Source organism: Zosterops lateralis (assembly GCF_965231275.1).
Source record: "Zosterops lateralis genome assembly, chromosome: 5".
Classification (NCBI taxonomy): Eukaryota; Metazoa; Chordata; class Aves; order Passeriformes; family Zosteropidae; genus Zosterops; species Zosterops lateralis.
In genome coordinates this window covers 41,535,364-41,553,774 of record NC_139766.1, presented here as the reverse complement: position 1 = coordinate 41,553,774, position 18,411 = coordinate 41,535,364, and the positions used below count along the sequence as shown (strand labels likewise).

Genomic DNA, 18,411 nt, shown 5'->3' with positions numbered 1-18,411 from the left:
ATCCTGATGATGAGTCAGCATCTCTGAGACATCAAAATATTGAGATTTTGCTCAGCTATTTCAACCAATCTCAATGAGAAATAAAAGCAGCCTGTCTGCTAGGAAAAGCTTGAGTGAAGGAAAGATTCTAGGTACCAGACTTTCCCACAGGTAGAAATTAACAGCAAGGCAGCTTGAGAATAACCTCAGATATAGACAGTATTACAAAATTTCATCTAGAAAGAGCAAAGTCAAAGGGATTATTGCAGAAAGAAGGTGGGTCAGTGTGCTGTCACCAGTTGAACATTATCATGTAAGTGGAAGATAGTTTTTCTGACAGTTTGTTAATCTGGAAGTAAGTGGTGATCCTGAGGTACCTAGATTATTATATTCTTATAAAATTCAGACACTCTTCTAAAGGAACAAATACATACTCTTTGTAGGGTTTAATTACTCATCAAAGTGTAACTGTTATCTGTTTATTGTTACATCATGTAGGTGATGTTTTTATGGCTTTTATAAAAATGATCTTCATTATTCTGTAATACATTCTGGCAAAAAGAAGTTAAATTTCTGTTAATTTATTGACACTGTATATATGGTATATGGTATATACTGTATGTCTATATATGGTATATTGACACTGGCTATATGGTATTTCTAGCATACAAAATTAAACATGGTCTTTTCCAGGATTTTTTTGTTTATTTCCCTTGTTCTTCATCTTTTTTTGCACTTCTTTTGTTTCAAGTGGCCTGAATTTGGCACCAGTTGCAAGGCTCCGAACTACTTGGGAAAAGCTTCCAAGCAAATATGAAAAACTATTTCAAGATCTGCAGGACTTGTTTGATCCATCTAGGAATATGGCAAAATATCGTAATGTCCTTAACAGCCAAAACCTACAGCCCCCTATTATCCCCCTGTTTCCTGTCATCAAAAAAGACCTTACATTCCTTCATGAAGGTAAGGGCAGAAGTATATAATCTTTTACTAGCTAAGGAAAAGTAACTTTCCTGCCTCATCGCTGATGTTGTTGTTTGTAGGAAACGATTCCAAAGTGGAGGGCCTGGTGAATTTTGAGAAGCTGCGGATGATTGCGAAGGAGATCCGCCACGTCGGTCGCATGGCGTCCGTCAACATGGATCCTGCTCTCATGTTTAGAACAAGGTGTGTGCCTTGTGCCAGGCAGAGCTTTCCCCAGCTGGGAGAGGGCTAGGTGTCAGCAAGAGGGATTTTTGTGTGCCCCTTCTATTGGAGCAGTATGAATTCTTTATGTTAGCAATTGACCAGTATGATGTCGTGGTCTAAAACTGGAGAAACCATTGCCTTTTGTGGATACATTCTAAAATGTTTCTTACTCTTCCGTAGTTGACAGTTACTTCATAAAAATGAGATTCTACTAGTGGGAGGGGAGAAACTGTCTTGAAAACATATCTATTAGTCTGTTTGAAACATTGATGGGTGTCAGCCTTACAATTTTGATTTAGTAGAAGTGGTAATGTATCTGAAGCAGTGTCACCTACTTGTGTTAGAAAACATGGAGTGAATGCTCTTTGGCTTCATATTTGACAAGCTTATTGCATACTCTTTTTTCTTAATTTGAGTTAGAAGAGTTTGTAATATCTGATTGTATGCCCAAGTCAAGGCTCTTTTTAATGTTTGTGGGCTTCCGGAACTGCTTGTCCTGAGGTCTGGTCTTTTTCTTTCTGAGCTTGTGATCTTTCTCTGTCTCTTCTTAAACCCATGCTTTATTCTTCCTGGCTCTCACTTGCAGGAAGAAGAAATGGAGGAGTTTGGGGTAAGTGGTTGGAGACAACACAAACAGACATTCATTCTTCCTTTACCATTTGCATTTTTTCCTACTTGCTATCCTTAATTTTCTGACAATCTTTTTTACTGACAATACATTTTAATGTTAGGAGTGTTTTTGATTTGAGATTAAAACACAGAAATTGTAAATAATTTTTAAATGGTCATAGATAGAAGTGGAGTATTCTTTCCCACCTTCAGTTTAAATTGCTGAAGGAAGAGACTTTTAGTCAAAGAGAAATTACAAAATGATAAGGTTGTAACAGCTGAAAATAGCTGTTAATTTCCTTATACCTATTAAACAATCATCACAATCAAATTCAAAATTTGAATCTTACAGTATCTCCTTGACTAACTTACTTTCATTTTACAATTAGCCATCATTTTTACCTTAACAATTCAGGACCAATGCATAGCTTTCATATAGATATATACATACATTGAAATGTGCATGAGATTTATTTCATCGTGAACTAGCTGATCATTTTATTTAACAAAATTCTCTTCAGTCTTGCTGGTTATAAAGAAGTTCTGTTCTGTAAAACTGAGCTGTAAATCTAGTATACAGTCTGATTTAAGACACAGAGGGCTTTCAAAATGCCTCCTTTATATGTATTTGAATTTGAACCTCAACTGTAGACTTCTGTCAGCACTGCCTTATTGCATGAGCTTTTCCTAATGCTGCAGCCCTCTCAGTAGATGGCTTATGTGAGAGAGCTGCCTTGAATGCTTTTCTAGATGTGTGAAGTGTTATTGCCTAGTGTGAGCAAAATAGGTCAAAATATCTGTGCCATTAAAATAGTGCCTGTAACCAAGAAAAAATATTTCCTGGCCCTCATCTTTCTATCTCTTATAGCTGTTTGACTTACTGGAATGAGGCATGTAAGCTTTGACCATAGACTGACATTCATGCAATCTGTTGCACGTTTCATGTTTATTGGGTGATACCATGTTGGACTAAGTCATACCTTTACTCTCTTTCTTCCCCCTCCTGCTTCTCCTTCACTCCAGCTCTCTCAGCCAGGGCAGTGCCAATGCAGCCGTGCTGGATGTTGCACAAGCAGGGGGGCACAAAAAGCGGGTCCGTCGCAGCTCCTTCCTTAATGCTAAAAAGCTCTATGAAGATGCTCAGATGGCACGGAAAGTAAAGCAATATCTCTCAAACTTGGATCTGGAAATGGATGAAGAAAGCCTCCAGACACTCTCTGTGCAGTGTGAGCCAGCCACAAACACATGTGAGCATTGTCATTTGTTGTGGATTTCAAGAAAACTGTTCAATTCAACTCTCTTTCTAGTCCAGTGAATCAATTGGGAATAGTAACTGGACAATGAAGTAGAAAATTATTTGTCTAGTCATTTTTAAATATTAAACATCTATGAATCCTATGGGAATAATCTTGTGGATTAACAGGATTTATGCAGGTGATAAGGCTTTAAGATGATGTCACAATGAAGTGTACAACGGCTTTTTAGATTTGTCAGTACAAAGGGTATGGAGGAGTCAAAAGTTCTATATTTCTGATATACTGAGGGTATTAGTGTGAATAGCAATATAGTTATTCTGAGGGAGTAGGGGATTTTCTTATGTCCTGGTGTTTCAGACATACTTGGAGGGCTGTACCTGGGGCAGCAGAGAGGCCCCTTATCCTGGATGTCTATTTTGTTTTGATTTTGGGAAATGATGTGTCCAGTGCCCTTCCCTTCCTGCAGGGTAGCAAAAACTAGAAATTACATGTCTGTTCTGAAACAGTTGTAATCTTTATAATAGCCCAGTATAACTTTTGGTCATGTTTTTTGTAACAGTGGTCATTTATCAGAGCTTTATTTGAGAAAGAAAATATTCACTGATAATGAATATCTTTTAAAGGGAGTTACATCCCCCTGCTCTTTTCTTCTTCATCTTTTCTGTCTGAAGATATCATGCTGCATTAATTGTACGAGTATTTGAGCATCATTTAATTGTTAATCAGAGGTCTTTGCACTGCTTGGACTAAAACACCACTGTGTTCTTAGCTAGTAGTCATTGAGTGTTTTGTCCCCTGTCTTTCAAAGTGCCGAAGAACACAGGAGACAAGCGATCTGGGAAATCTGAAACATCACCAGTGGCTCCCCGGGCAGGCATCCAGCAGAAAGTGCAGCAGCAGCAGCAGCATAAAGCAAACCAAGCACTGCAGGTCCCGGCCGTGTCTCTCTACCCCTCTCGCAAGAAAGTGCCAGTCAAAGACCTCCCACCATTCGGTAGGTAGAACAACAAAGAATTTGGTTTAATTTTCTCGAGTTTGTTTGCCTGTGTTGGAAAGACATTTTTAATCAAATAAGGTTCAGACTTCATTTCTGGTAGTATGAAATGCAGGTTGTACCTGTTCATGCAGCGTCTAGGTGCAGTTCTTTTCTCTAGAAATGGAAGGAAAGAAATCTAGGGAAAGCATCCTGTCAATTTAATCAGTATAAGTATTTACCTGTTACTAGCAGCTGAAAAGAATAAACGTTTCTCATTTCTCAACATGTGTACAAAACATGTATGCACTGTGAACAAACTCCTTAAATCACAAGTATGGTAATATCCATAGGAAGGATATGTAGTGTAACTGGCCCTTTCTTTTCCATGATGGTTGTTGCACAAGAGCTTAATTCTGATTTCACTCTTTATTGGTTTTTCCTCATGCACTGCTTAGGCTGCAACAAAGCATCAGAAACATCAAAATGAGCAAGAAACATTTCAATATTCATCTAGATCTTGTTGATTTTACCGTTAAACTTTAATCTTAAAAGGACTTTGAAGCTCCATAGACTGCAATTTTTTGCTCATAGTGGCAAAGTTTCTGAAAACTGACTAGGTTATGCTGATCAGGCAGCAGTGAATTATTGATAGCAGGATTGTGATCCAACAGATCAAAGATAAAAGTTCATGAATGCTTGGAAATAACCTCTACCACAAACCTTTGCAAAACTGTCAGAGAAACTCTATCTTCACTTATAAGGTTGTCTCAGGGTGGATTTTTGAGGGGAAGGGAAAAATGGATAAATGTGGTCTGAGAAAAGCAATTCCTGATGCCCTAGATCTTTAAATCATCTCCAGGATGTTTTTACTCTGTAGTTTCCCAAAATAAGCTGGTGCAGAGATAGTTCTCAAAAATGAAAGAGAGAAAGGCAGCTGCAGGATGGTCTTGTTTCATAAGCCTAATCCTTATTAATTTTCTTTCCAGCTTCCTTTGACCTTCTAGGTTACTCTGAATAAAAAAGAAACAGGAGAGCAGTTTGAATTCTTACTATTTAAATCTTCACTATCCAGTGAGATGAATGTGTGTCTGTATTTAAGCTAATTTTAGTTCAAGTTTCTCAGTAACCACTTCTATGTGTATCCTCAATTATATATTGCATAGGCAGTGTTCTGCCACATGAAATCTTCATGTTTTCTGTGGCCAGTATTTATCTTAAGTGGCCAGAATGAAAGACCATCTGCACTAATATGGAGAAATAAAGCACAAAAGAAAGTATTTTAAACAGCAATAAGTTTAATTTAAGTTGATGTCAGGAACTCAGAAATATACAGGAAAAAAATGTAGCTTTTTCTTCCTGTGGGGTGCCTGCTCTATAAATGCATTTTGAAAAATAAGCATGTATTTATACTGGACTTTACATCTGCCTATTTCAATTCTTACCTAAAGGCATTAACTCCCCACAAGCTTTAAAGAAAATCCTTTCATTATCAGAAGAAGGAAGTTTGGATCGTCACAAGAAACAATCTGAAGACGCTGTCTCAAGTGCATCTTCACAGCTGTCTTCTCCTCCTACTTCACCACAGAGCTCACCAAGGAAAGGTAGTAGATGTTCAATATTTCTTATCCTGTTTCTTGGAGCTCATGGACTTTGGAAGCTTCTGAGAGAGCATTTGGACACTCAATACTGCTGCTCCTATTTTTGTCACATACGGTCAGCAAGAGGGCAGAAAATGTAGTGCAGAGTGGGATACATGAAAGGCAGCTGTGAGCCTGATTTCAAGGGTATTTGAAAGCCCTCTGCTGATCAAAAGTGAGAAAAGATAGGCCTGGTATGATACAGGATTTGATGCAGTAGGTCACTCTGACTGCAGCTGCTTCTGACAAAAAATATCTCTATGATCAGTGTTTCCTGCCTCCAGTGGAAAGATGTGCAGGTTGAAACTTAAAATCTTTGTACAGCATTGACCACACTGGTCTATTAGAGGAATTATTTGCTGTGTCATGCATTTGAATGGGATGTGACCTACATATGACAGAAAGGCTTAAGGTATTTGGAATTCAGATTGGAATATTTAATATTGTAATTTATATTTTATATTATGGGATATTTTTATAGCAGCCTGATTATTTAAACCATGTGCATGAATTTTTGAGGAATGGAGGTCTCTTGACCAAGATCTATTTAAGTAATTTCACAGAGTTGTTTTTTAAAGTGAATTTAGGACTTTAAAGGGATTTTTTAAAAACTCGTTCATTTCTTTGTTTTCATGGTAGTTCTGGCTACAAATTGACAAAACAGAGTATGAAGGCATTGTCCTATAGTTTAAACAAAAAAAAAAAAGACACTTTGGAAGGATGGTGGCCTACATGTATTGCATGTGACTTCTAAGTTATTCTCTTCAGAATAGCGTAAAAGTTCAGTTTAAGAGTGACATAATAGAGCATTATGGTAAAATATACATTGGGGCTGAAGTGACTTCTATTGAAGTGTCATTTATTAAGGTCAGATGGAGGAACATAATATGTAAAGGATGTATTATCTCGAGTCCTTGTAAGCTGTCATCATTATTTCTCTCAAATACTATATTAGCAAAGACTGAATTATATAAACATGGTCTGTTGGATGGAGGGAGACTGACTCAACCGATGTTGATCAATCAGGCTCGATTTTATTTGTTTTCTCGCTTACATTTATATTCTAAATAATTAGTTCATACATATTGCAAAAGCCAAGCTCCTGATTGGTAGTGACTACACAATAGCTTACTTCATGTTATATCAGCATATTGCAACAGTTGTATCGCCTTGTAGCATTTAGTTCCTCTTTTCTCATGATCTCAGTTTCTCTCCTTCATCCTCATGCTGGCCTTGTCCTAGCTTCTAGTTACAATATTGGTCTGAGAGCTATTGTGTCCCTTATCCTCTACCCATTTCTCAGCTATCCTCTCCACAATGGTCAGGCCTGTGCATTTTTTAAAAGACAAATTGGAATTTTGTACTTGACTCACAGTGTGAACAGCACTTTATTTTTGCAAAGAAGCAAATCATAAACATGATTTTAAAAAAATCCTTGGTTTGATGGTTACATGAAGCTAATAGTATGTTCTTTCAGATAAAAATGACAGCATTAATTCCCAGCATTAGTTCTCAGCAAGCAAATTGGGGTAGATCAGTTGAAGTAATTTGGCACTTACAAGTAGAGTGCCAGCAAAAAATGAAAACTGCTGTGACTTGTGGATCTGTTTAATGATCTTTAACTTAGCTGGCAAGAACATTCAGCACAATTTGTTTAATACTGAAAGAAAACCTGAATTTACCTCCATGAAATGGTTTGCAGATTTTATCTCAGTCAGGCTATGTCAGTGCTACCTACCTCCAAATTTCACCACAATTCTGGTAATACAGAATGTGGAATTAATTAGTGAGCCAAGTGTCACAAAGATAGCTTGAAAGCCCATCTCTCAGCTAAGATATGTAATAAGCGGTCAGCCCAGACATCTGGTCTTCATGTATCTATTCATCTCTGAAGTGTAGTTTTGCAGAATAAAAAGACTGTATGAGAGAGTCTCTGGGATTACTTTAAGCAATAATCTCAACCAGAGCATCTCTGTCCTTCCAGTCTTGGAGACAGTGTTTATGCACAGGCAGATTTTGAGAAGTAATATTTTGTAATATGAGGATACAGGAACAATGATGAATTCAAAAAGAATTTAGGAGAGGAGGGCAGAGAAGAGGGAACGAGAGCAGTTGGTTTGTAAATGAGTAGTACATGTTCCACAATCCTCACAGAGTTTTTCTGTGTATCTTTATCTTTTGCAGTGCTGCATAAATGTAATGGTAGCTTTGTTTTAGTGCCAGTTTTGTTGCAGTATTGTCAGTGGCCTGACAAGAACTGAGCAGGCACCTTGGAGAGTCTCATTATCGCGATGTTCCCTTTGCAGGCTACACTTTGGCTCCCAGCAGCACCGTGGATAACTTCTCTGATTCTGGTCACAGTGAAATTTCTTCTAGATCTAGTATTGTCAGCAATTCTTCTTTTGACTCTATGCCAGTCTCCCTGCATGATGAGAGGAGACAGAGGCATTCCGTCAGCATTGTGGAGTCAAATCTTGGTGTGGGAAGGATTGACAGAAGAATCATGATGGAACCAGATCAATACAGCTTAGGGTAAGAATTTTATTTGTGCTTACTTATATTATACTTTCATTTAGTGTGTATGTGGCATGTGTACTTGTCCATGTAACTTTCACCTGTATCTCTCAAATATTTTTTCTCCTCTGCTCTTAAAAAACTACTCCTTCAGTGCTTCATTTTGTGATAATGCTCCATTCCTGCCAAGAAAAGGTTTTGCACTCCTGAGTGAGTGATGAAGTCTACAGCAGTAAGACTTTACCTCAGTAGATGTTACCATCTGAGCATTTCAGTGGTGCTGTAGATTATCTACTTTGTGGCAGACTAGTACCTTAGCCTGCTTTCTCCATGGGAAATAAACTGAATTAGATGAGATATTCATACAATTATTCAGTGATCAAACTGAGAACAGAAATAGCTAGCAATTTTCCAGTCTACTTCATGGAAAAGTGCATCTTTGTCTAACTCCAAAATATTTTACTCCAAATATCTCTTCTAGTCAACAAGAATTGGAAGCTAAAATTCACATTACGCTGCTGGTTGTCTAGTAATTTTCTAGGTAATTAACTTCTGTAATGGTGGGGAAGCTAGTGCTGTGAGGAGTTCTCTAAATCTCTAGCAGTGAGCCTTGGTGTGAAAATAATTGGAGCTCTGGCTCCTGTTTAGTCTCTGTGGTGTTTTTTATTTTTTATTTTATTTTTGTTTTTGTTTTTCTTTTTCTTTTGTTTTGTTTTTTTCCTGAGCTGTTATTTGGGTGCTTCAGTCCTCTGAATGGTTTCTGGGATTTTAATCCTGCAGGGTCTGTGAATGGCAGACCTGTTCCAAAGCTGCTGTACTTCAGTTTTGGGAATGTCAGGCTATGCAAACTCTAATTGGATGTCTTAAATATTTGGAAGAAGAGGGTCCCAGTCTGCATAAGAAGGTGCTCTGGAAGAACAACTCTCAGGAGTCTGGATATCTGCTAAGCAAAAGCGGCACTTTGTGGGTTTTCTCTGCTGCTGTGTAAGGGATCATGTCAGGCTCACTTAATCATTGAAAGGCTAGCATGTGTTTCCAAAAATAAGGTTAAAATACATTTCCATTTGAAAAGTTAGCTTTTACAATTGCCTAACCAGAAAAAAAGTATCTGAAATCTAAACCTGAATATCAGCCAGCTCCTGCTAAATTCTATTTCTAGCTTTTGAACCATTTGCTCAGCATGGCTTGAAAAGCAGTAGAATAACCCTGTCTGTTTCCCTGTATGTGTGTCTGTGTGGTTTGCCTATCTTAAAGGGCTGTTGCAAAGTTAAGATTTTTACCTTTTGAAATTACACTGCTGAAGTGTAAGGCTTCAGCAAGTTATCTATCCATTTTTGTTTGTTTGTTTGTGTTTGTTTTATTGAGAAAAGAGTTATACTCTCAAAATTGAATTAGCCATTCATGCAAACAATAAATACTATTAAGTGCATCAAAATCTTCAACCATCAAATCATAGAATGGTTTGGGTGGAAAGAGACCTTTAAATGTCATAAAGGTTACCTAGTCCAACCCACAGTCTGTTTTGTTTTTCTTTGGTTGTTTCTTTGTACGTCTTGTTCATGATTTCCAATTCCAACACTGGATTTTTTGTCCCCTTCATCAATGTGTATCCAGCTCATATGCACCAGAGACCAGAGGCCTGTATGCTGGAGCAACTGTACTTTCTTCTCCTAGTACAGAAGAGCTGTCACAGGACCAGGGGGACAGAGCTTCGCTCGACGCAGCTGACAGTGGCCGCGGTAGCTGGACTTCGTGCTCGAGCGGTTCACACGATAACATCCAGACAATCCAGCACCAGAGGAGCTGGGAGACTCTGCCTTTCGGACACGCTCATTTTGATAGTTCAGGCGACGGGGCAGGACTGTGGGCCCCAGGCGGCCATATGGACCAGCTGATGTTCCCTGACCATGGCACAAAGTATGGCAGGCAAAGCCAAGGTAGGGAGGGCCTTGATCAAGCACAGTCCAGAGCCAGCTGGGCATCTTCCACAGGATACTGGGGAGAGGACTCCGAGGGTGATACAGGTACCATAAAGCGGAGGGGTGGGAAGGATGTTTCGGTTGAAGCTGAAACCAGTAGCATAACATCTGTACCAGCAGAGGAGACAAAGCCAGCTCCTGTCTCCGCTCACACAGCAGCAGCAGCAAGCAGTACAAAGGGGCTTGTTGGTAAGTTAAATTTCCTTTACCATGAAGTATTTTAATTCATTTGCCGAAGTTTTCTCATATTGTTCTGCATATCTTTTGTCTGGTTTGATTTTCTTTTATTTTTCTTTTTTTTTTTTTTTTTTTAATTTTTAAAGCAAAACTGAACATTTTGTAGTCTCTCAAAATTTTCCCTTTAACTGTGCATTTATTGCTAGGGAAAATATCATTTATTGTTGATTCTCTGTTCTGGCGGTGCTTTTGTATTTCAAAAGAGCCTGCCACACATCAAAAAGCTAGCTCAACTGCTGGACAGTATTTTGAGAGGTTGATGTATTTAGATGTCTGTTCTGAAATTTGAATTTCTCATCACAGTAAGCCTCCACAGGCTATATTTAGAAATCTTAGTAAACGTGGCCTGATTTTATAGAAATGTTTTACTTTATACCTTTGTATGACTTGTCTGATAATTGTGAATATTCCTTACTTCTGAAAATGGGATCCCTTTGTGCTTAAATACCAACTGAAATATTTCTTTGGACTGCTGAAACTGAAGAGGTTTCAAAGACATTAGAGTTGAAATACATTTCTATGCATTCAATAATGGAAAGATCAGATAATACATAAATTAGTATGAAGGTGTCTTTGGCAGAGCTTAACATTTTTATCATATTGTTCCTTCTGTGCATCCCAATCTATGGGCCATCCAATACCTCTGCATTTTTGCTCTTTTCTTCCTTTCATTCCCCCTCACTTTGCCTTTTGTTGGGTTAACATGAAGAACTATCCAAAAGTCATTTTTTGCCGACACAGCTGAACGTCTGCCAGATTGAGGTCACGCTGAGACCGCTGTGATAAACTGCTTTTCCATTTTCTGCCCTAGTTTATTGCTTAGCAGTGGCCTTTTGCCTCAAAGCTTGGGTGCAGGTCTAAATCCCTGGACTGTTGAGAGGAAGAAGGTGCACAGATTCATGCCAATCTCTAATTTTATTCTTTGATACCCTTAGTTTCCTCCGGAATGTGTAACAGGTGTGCTTCCAAACTTGCCTCTCAAATCAGTGCTTGCCATTATATTTTTAGAGACTTGAAAGAACATAAAAGAGACCTGAAAACTCAAGCCAACACAATTCCATGCCCTTCACTACTATTAACTAACTGTTCTGCAAATGTAACTCTGTGTATCACTATCCAACAGAACCTGCTGGTTTACATAGTTCTTTTGCACTTAATACATTAATTTTGTTGCAGTATTTCAGTAGAATTTTTCTACAATAGAATTTTGCTATAGAACTTCTTTTGATTTTCAGAAATCTTTGAATGAAGTTTCTCAGACACTACATCATGCTGTGTTGCTCAGTTAAAACATTTTGTCCAAGAAAAATACTTAGACTCTATTAGAAAATGTTTGGTTTTGTTGCAATACTAAGGATTTACTTTTAGTCTGTAAAGACTTGGATCCAAGTAGCACCAGTCCATTTTAGGCTTGTCCTGTCCTTTCAGTCAAATCATGCTGCCTAATGCAGGGTGGTGGTGTCATCACCACTTACGCAAGAATATACAGTGTATGACAGGCTGTGGAAAGTAAATAGTCTGTGTCAGTGGTTTGTCCTGCTGTATTTGTAAGGTTTGTCATTAAAGTGGTCATGTGTTAAAGGGCTGAGCCCACAATAAGTGTTCAGTATCAAAGTCCCAGATGACTTCTGTAAGTACTTAACTCTGAAACAGAGACTCCTGCCTATCTGTTGTGTGTCCCTGCAGATGCTTAGGATTCTTAGCTGGTTTTTTTTTTCCTTAAAGTTCTCTCTGAGAGAGCTTCTCAGTATGCCCTGAGTTAAGCCTTGTTCAGGTAAACAGATCTCAGTGAGATCCACAAGCTAGGTGGTGGTCTTTCCATCTCCTATATAAAATCATAGTCACTGTTCTTACAGGAAGACTTTGAATTTTGATTTTGCAGAGAATACAACCATAGGGGCTGCAGGCAGTAGTGCATGCAAATAGTATAATGATGAAGCCCACTTCTCTTCATGACCTCTTAGAGTTGTAGCTTATGTCTCATTAAGTAGTAAGATTTGTAGGATGAAAATAGTATATCAGATGCATTTCTTTTTTCCCCTCCAAGATGCTAAAAACAGAGATGATCTCTTGAACACAAACCCCATCTTCAGAATTAAGATAATCGTGCATTTGGGGAGATGCCAAAATTCCTGATATTTACTACTTCTCTGGACTCTTGAGTCTTTCATGTTACTTTGATCACTGTACATTTTGTTCAGTACAATTGATGGAACGGCTTTAGTTCTGAAGTTTGAACAAATTCCCCATGAAATTTGATGAATTTTGTTAGACTAGTGCTTCACTGCTGGAAGAATAGCTGCATCCTATATATGTTGTATATTCTGTACTTTCTTGATTGATTTATTTTTCACAAGCTCTTTGTCTAACATATGATAGTTAACCTTTGTCATTCAGATTTTCTCTTCCTGGCCTGTTGAGTTGGTTGATAATTATTTAGCTTTTAACATTCTGTTTTCCTTTGAGCAGTGTTCCTCATCCTGTCTCTTAGCAATCATCTGTTGTTTTTCCTGCAGCAAGAAAAGAGGGTCGATACCGGGAACCACCTCCAACTCCTCCCGGTTATGTAGGAATACCTATTGCTGAGTTTGCAGAAGGTGGCTCCCATCCAACCAGGAAGCCTCCAGACTACAACGTAGCACTTCAGAGGTCTAGAATGGTGGCACGGACATGTGAGACTCATGGGACAGCAACTCCACAGCAGCAGTCACACAGCCACTCAACTGGCAGGCCCGTGAACAAACCTCAGTGGCATAAACCAAATGAGTCAGATCCACGTCTTGCTCACTATCCATCTCAAGGGTTTTCCACAGAGGAAGATGGTAAATTTCTACTTGTTAGATTTTGAGTGTGCCGCATGCAAAACGGGTCAGTGCTTTCACAGACAGAAAGCAAGTTGCACAAATCTTGCCGTAATTTGAACTCTATTTTGTTTCAAAACTTGCTATTTGTTAACTTTTTGGAAGGGAAGGAATGGAATTCAGTTGCCCCTAAATAAATTTAAAATTAGGAACGTAAGTTCACCTGAATCTTGAACAACCAAGCAGTTGACTTAGGCAGCTTCTCTGAATTTGCCTGTGTTCACCTTGTACAGCCCTCCCTGCCATGATTTTCCACATTAACCATGTATTTCATGATCAAAAAAGTATTGTGGTTTAGAGAATAGTTGCCCATTCACCCTGTAGGGAACCGTTGCTCAGATTTATTTGGATATTTGCTCACATTCTACCTGAAGCTCTTTACACTGTGGATACTGAGTCTTCCACTCCAGCTGTTTCCCATGAAGAGCCCACTGCTGTCTCACTTCCTTGCTGGTCCAAATGTGTCTACACATTTGGAAGAATATTGCTATCTTTGTGCTTTACCTCAACTGTGATGCTTTTCCATGGAGAGCAAGTGTAGCTGGATTGCAGCTTTAGGTCCCCAAAATTTAGGCAGGGTGATGCCAAAATCATTCACTTGAATGCTTTGTGTTGCTTAATGGTAGACTAACACTCCCCTTCTCCCTCTGACTTCTTTAGTTGCTAAGGTTTTGGGTGCAGGATGAACTTTGCAGTTGAACATGATGGGAAAAAAATGTAGTCTACCTTAACTGAATTGCCTCAAACTTTGAGAGTTACCATGACACAGAATTTTAATTGATTCTGCTAATGATGACTAAATTGAAGGTATATTTGAAGAAAAATGTCAGATGCCTTTCTGAAGCTATTAGATATCTAGGAGTATCTGTTGTGCTCCTCAGGGTGAACAACTGCATATAGCTCAGTTAAAGCAATTGTCTTATTTTCTTCAAGATGAAAATTCCAAAGGAATATGTCTCATGAGACCTGAAATGTATTGAAATTTAGATTGTTTTAGAGTATATATACTTATACAATGAAATGGAGAACACATGAGCACGATACACACAGTTGTTATTGTATGCACAGCTTGTTTCATTCAGTAGCAGTCTTGATCTTTATGAACTAAATTCTATTTTCCCTTATCCTATTATGTTTGCAGAAGATGAACAAGTGTCTGCTGTCTAAGACTTGGGCTTTTCTGGATCCAGAGTGAGCCACCTTAAAGGAGAGCACAAGAAGACGTCCCTAGAATAGGAGCCTTGGAACTATGATTAAAGGATGGTGGACCTATTTGCCTCCTTCCCTGCCTTAAAGCAGCATGGGGCTTCTTCCTCTGCCCCTCCCCTTCTGTCCCCTCTCCCCTTGCATGTGAAATACTGTGAAGAAATCGCCCTGGCACTTTTCAAACTGTGTTGCTTGAAATGCACAGTGCAGCAATCTCCAAGCTACCACTGTCGCTGTCTGCCACATCACACAGTATCATTCCAAATTCCAAGATCATCACATCAGGATGACTAACTCTGGCTGCACTTCCCAATGCCTGGAAGGGTTTTTTTAAATCTTCCTTTTAGATTTTAATCACAATCCTAGCACTTAGTCTCATTGGGATAATGAGATAAGTTAGTTGTCAAATTACATTTGGCCTTTAACCTACAAAGAGAAAATTGCTTTGAGATCCGTCAAGGAGGCAGTGCTTATTTGCTTGTTTACAATGCCTTTGTTACAATTTTGTATGTTTGCATTTGGAAGATCAAATAGTGCATCTGAATAGTAATTACAGTATTATTTCACACCTGTAAGTAGGGTTGCCAGCCTGAGCTCCTGGGAGAATATTGCTATCACATGGCTGAGCAGGGCAGAAGGGAAGGCAGAGGTTGCAGGATGCAGCCTTTTCTTGAATACCTGGCTTTGCTCTTAATGTGCCCCACCCTGGAATCTTGACGAGTTTGTAAATGTTAGTGTTAACGGCATCCTCATCCGGGTCTGGTGTAAATGCAGAAACACAGTGCTCACAAGTGGTCAGTGAGGAAGGGGACACGGTGTGTGTCTCATACCTGTACCTTGTGGAATACAGGGTGGCACGCTAAAAACACGTGCCCCGTTTCAATAAGACAGATGGCAACCCCACCGTTAAGTTATATACTTTTTTTTTAAACTATATAGTAGTTATATTGAAATAAAAATTAACTGGATAACACTGCAGTGAAGGCAAGTTGGGATGTCACAGCTCGTGTCAGCTGTTAACACTGATCTAATAACATCCATCTGTTGACTTCGATATTAGGGGATAATCGAGCCTTTAAGTAAAAAAAAAAAAGAATAACACAGATTTGCCAGCCTTTGCAATGCAGAAGTAGTCACAACTGTTAATGGCTTTATGGAACACTGCATGTGTAGAGAAGGCCAATGTGTAGCAACCACCTGCTCACAGCTGCTATTAACCCTATAATGACTGAAATGACCCTCCCCTCTATTTTTGTGTTGTTTTTGCACAGACTCCGGAGAAGTGAAGGCTGCCAATCCGAGTAGTACTCAAATGTGAGGAACTGCTGGTCTTGGATTTTTTTTTTTTTTCCATTGAACTCAGCTGATCATATTGATCAGTAGATAAACGTAAATAGCTTCAACTTTTAAAGATCAAATTGCAGTGTTTTTTCACTGTATCAAACAAATGTCAGTGCTTTATTTAATTCTCTCTCCAGTAATCATAGCTTTTGTCTATTTGCTTATATATCACATTGTCAATTATGCATTTGTAATTTTACATGTAATATGAATTATTTGCCAGTTTTATTCTCAAGGCTATGGACCTCATGTGCATATAGAAATACAAAATCCTAGCTCTATCACAAGTTGCACAAATGTTATATAAGCATTAAGTAATTGTAGACCATAGGACTGCTAATCTCAGTTCGCTCTGTGATGTCAAGTGCAGAATGTACAATTAACTGGTGATTTCCTCATACTTTTGATACTACTTGTACCTGTATGTCTTTTAGAAAGACATTGGTGGAGTCTGTATCCTTTTGTATTTTTAATACAATAATTGTACATATTGGTTATATTTTTGTTGAAAATGGTAGAAATGTACTATGTTTATGCTTCTACATCCAGTTTGTATGAAGCTGGAAAATAAATAAATATAACATTAATGAAGTCCATATTGATTCTTATGCATTTTACATGTTCCACATACTTGAACAAATTTATGAAAAAATTTTACTTCTCTGTGTATTAGTATTAAAGGGACATTGCCAAGTGATGTGGGCAAACCACCCGTGTGGAGTTTTTCTTAATGTACAGTTGTGCTGCTGATAATTTTTTTAAACCTTGGTGTGTGTACTGCTGAATGAGAATGACTGATACCATGAGCATCCCCAGCAGAAACATTGGAGATGCTAAAAAAGGTATGGTCTTGGGTATGTAGAATGTAAACAGTTTTAAAGGTAAGACTATGTTGATTTTATACTCTGAACAGTGTAAAAGTAAGGAATGTACATTTCAACATATGGGTAGGGAGAAGTATGGAAGGTGATCCATTTGAGTTTTTACCTAACAAAGTATTTCAAATAATAAATATCACCCAATAGCATCCCCAGTAATAAAAGCTGATGATAATTCAATGTTAAATCTGTAGATTTTATTTTTCCTCAGAGGCTAGATTCTTTGTTTCCAATGGTATGCAGAAGACTGGTTTAAAATGGTGCTACTAAAGCCATAAACAGCCATGTCCTGTTTAGCTTTGAAATGCCTGTTTTTTTGAAGAGTGGCATTTTCCAAGTCTAAAATTAGTTTAATGCAAAGAGAAGCAACAAAATGCTGTCTAGATTTTAGTTTTCCTATCATAGCTCTAGAAATTATCTACACTTAGAATTATTAAGAAAGCTAAAAATCACTGAAAACATAGGACTTTTAGACATTGTTTTTTATTGCTGTAATCTCTAGCTCTGTAACAAAAGAAATTATGGAGATTTAGATTTGTGTGGTGTGAGTGGTACTGCTCTCTCAATCTGTGGCTAATACTTGTTGGGTACATTTCAACAAGCTAAAGATTAAAATTTGTTATAGTAGAATGAACACACATTTATACATGTTTTTCTGCAAGATTGTCCTCCAGTAGTACTAAAGGCACAGTGATAGGGAAGCAATTCCTCTTACCAACTCATAAGGTGTTTGCACACTTGTCAATATTTTCTCTGTGCTTGATTTATTATTGAATTAGGCAGCACTCGCTATCCTCCTGTTTATGCCTCCTTACTGTAATTAGTGTTTTTAGAACACATTATGTAGAGACATCCTCAACAAAACATCCAACACAGATAGCTTAATTCACCATGGAGTGGCTGATAAATAACACATCACACAGCAGCTGATTCAATAAAAGTAAAGGCCTTGGTGTGACATTTGAAACAGGTTTGGTAGTTGTAGTACATGTAATATAAATTTTGTACTTGCCTAGTGGACGCAGCAAGATGCAGACAAGTACATACCAATTGCTAGGATTTAGTGTTACATTCACCAAAATGGAAAAGAATACTGAAATGTAAGGATTTTTTGTGTGTGTGTTTGAGGTAACGTCATTCAGTTATCTGTTTTCTTTTATGGAGCTTTTTTTTTTTTTTTTTTTTTTTTTTTTTTTTTTTTTTTTTTTTTTTGTGTTGTTTTTTGTTGGGTTTTTTTTTTACTGAAACTTATTGAGGCAGAGGCTACTCCTTTATGCAGCACATTGGAGTCAGTACGAATCTGTAAAAGCTGAAGTATTGAAGGTACTGCTTTAATGGGTTCATCTTGGTCATTTGGAGAAGCCTGCATGTTTTACATCTGTAAATCTGAGACTCAGGTATTTGGTCAACCTAAGGTGAGGAACAGGTTTGTTTTAAAAAAGAAACAAAACCAAAAGCCCTCTATTTTCTTCAAGACTAGTAGGAAATGCAATAAATTTCCAGGCTGTCTCGTATGGATTGTTGCATAGTTGGAACAAAATCAACTCTAGAGATTTCAAGTAATGATTTAATTGCAAGTATTAATATTTATGTATTCCTTGATATGGAATCAAACATAAAAAACACTTCTGTGAATAAAGGCTATGTAGCAGCAACAACCTCTCTAACGTAAATTAAATAACACAGATCTGTTGAAAAAGATATGAACATTGTTAAAATTACTCTGAAAATTGACCCCCTCAGGAGACAG

The 18,411-nt window shown here is 38.0% G+C and overlaps 1 protein-coding gene across 5 annotated transcripts in view; it reads left to right on the top strand.

The window, feature by feature from the left end:
* RAPGEF2 (Rap guanine nucleotide exchange factor 2) overlaps positions 1 to 15,550 on the top strand; it is a 180,940-nt gene extending 165,390 nt beyond the window's left edge. For 2 of the 5 annotated variants that reach the window (XM_083860976.1, XM_083860973.1), the window contains 10 exons: positions 731 to 942; positions 1,023 to 1,146; positions 1,754 to 1,777; positions 2,800 to 3,023; positions 3,841 to 4,026; positions 5,457 to 5,609; positions 7,952 to 8,177; positions 9,774 to 10,327; positions 12,892 to 13,197; positions 14,378 to 15,550. In XM_083860976.1, the coding sequence (XP_083717102.1) occupies positions 731 to 942; positions 1,023 to 1,146; positions 1,754 to 1,777; positions 2,800 to 3,023; positions 3,841 to 4,026; positions 5,457 to 5,609; positions 7,952 to 8,177; positions 9,774 to 10,327; positions 12,892 to 13,197; positions 14,378 to 14,403 (2,035 nt within the window). In that variant the 3' untranslated portion in view covers positions 14,404 to 15,550. Of the gene's footprint in view, positions 1 to 730; positions 943 to 1,022; positions 1,147 to 1,753; positions 1,778 to 2,799; positions 3,024 to 3,840; positions 4,027 to 5,456; positions 5,610 to 7,951; positions 8,178 to 9,773; positions 10,328 to 12,891; positions 13,198 to 14,377 lie in introns of those variants that run through there. The other 3 variants (XM_083860975.1, XM_083860974.1, XM_083860977.1) reach the window with 3 other exon arrangements.
* The last annotated feature ends 2,861 nt before the right edge of the window (positions 15,551 to 18,411 follow it).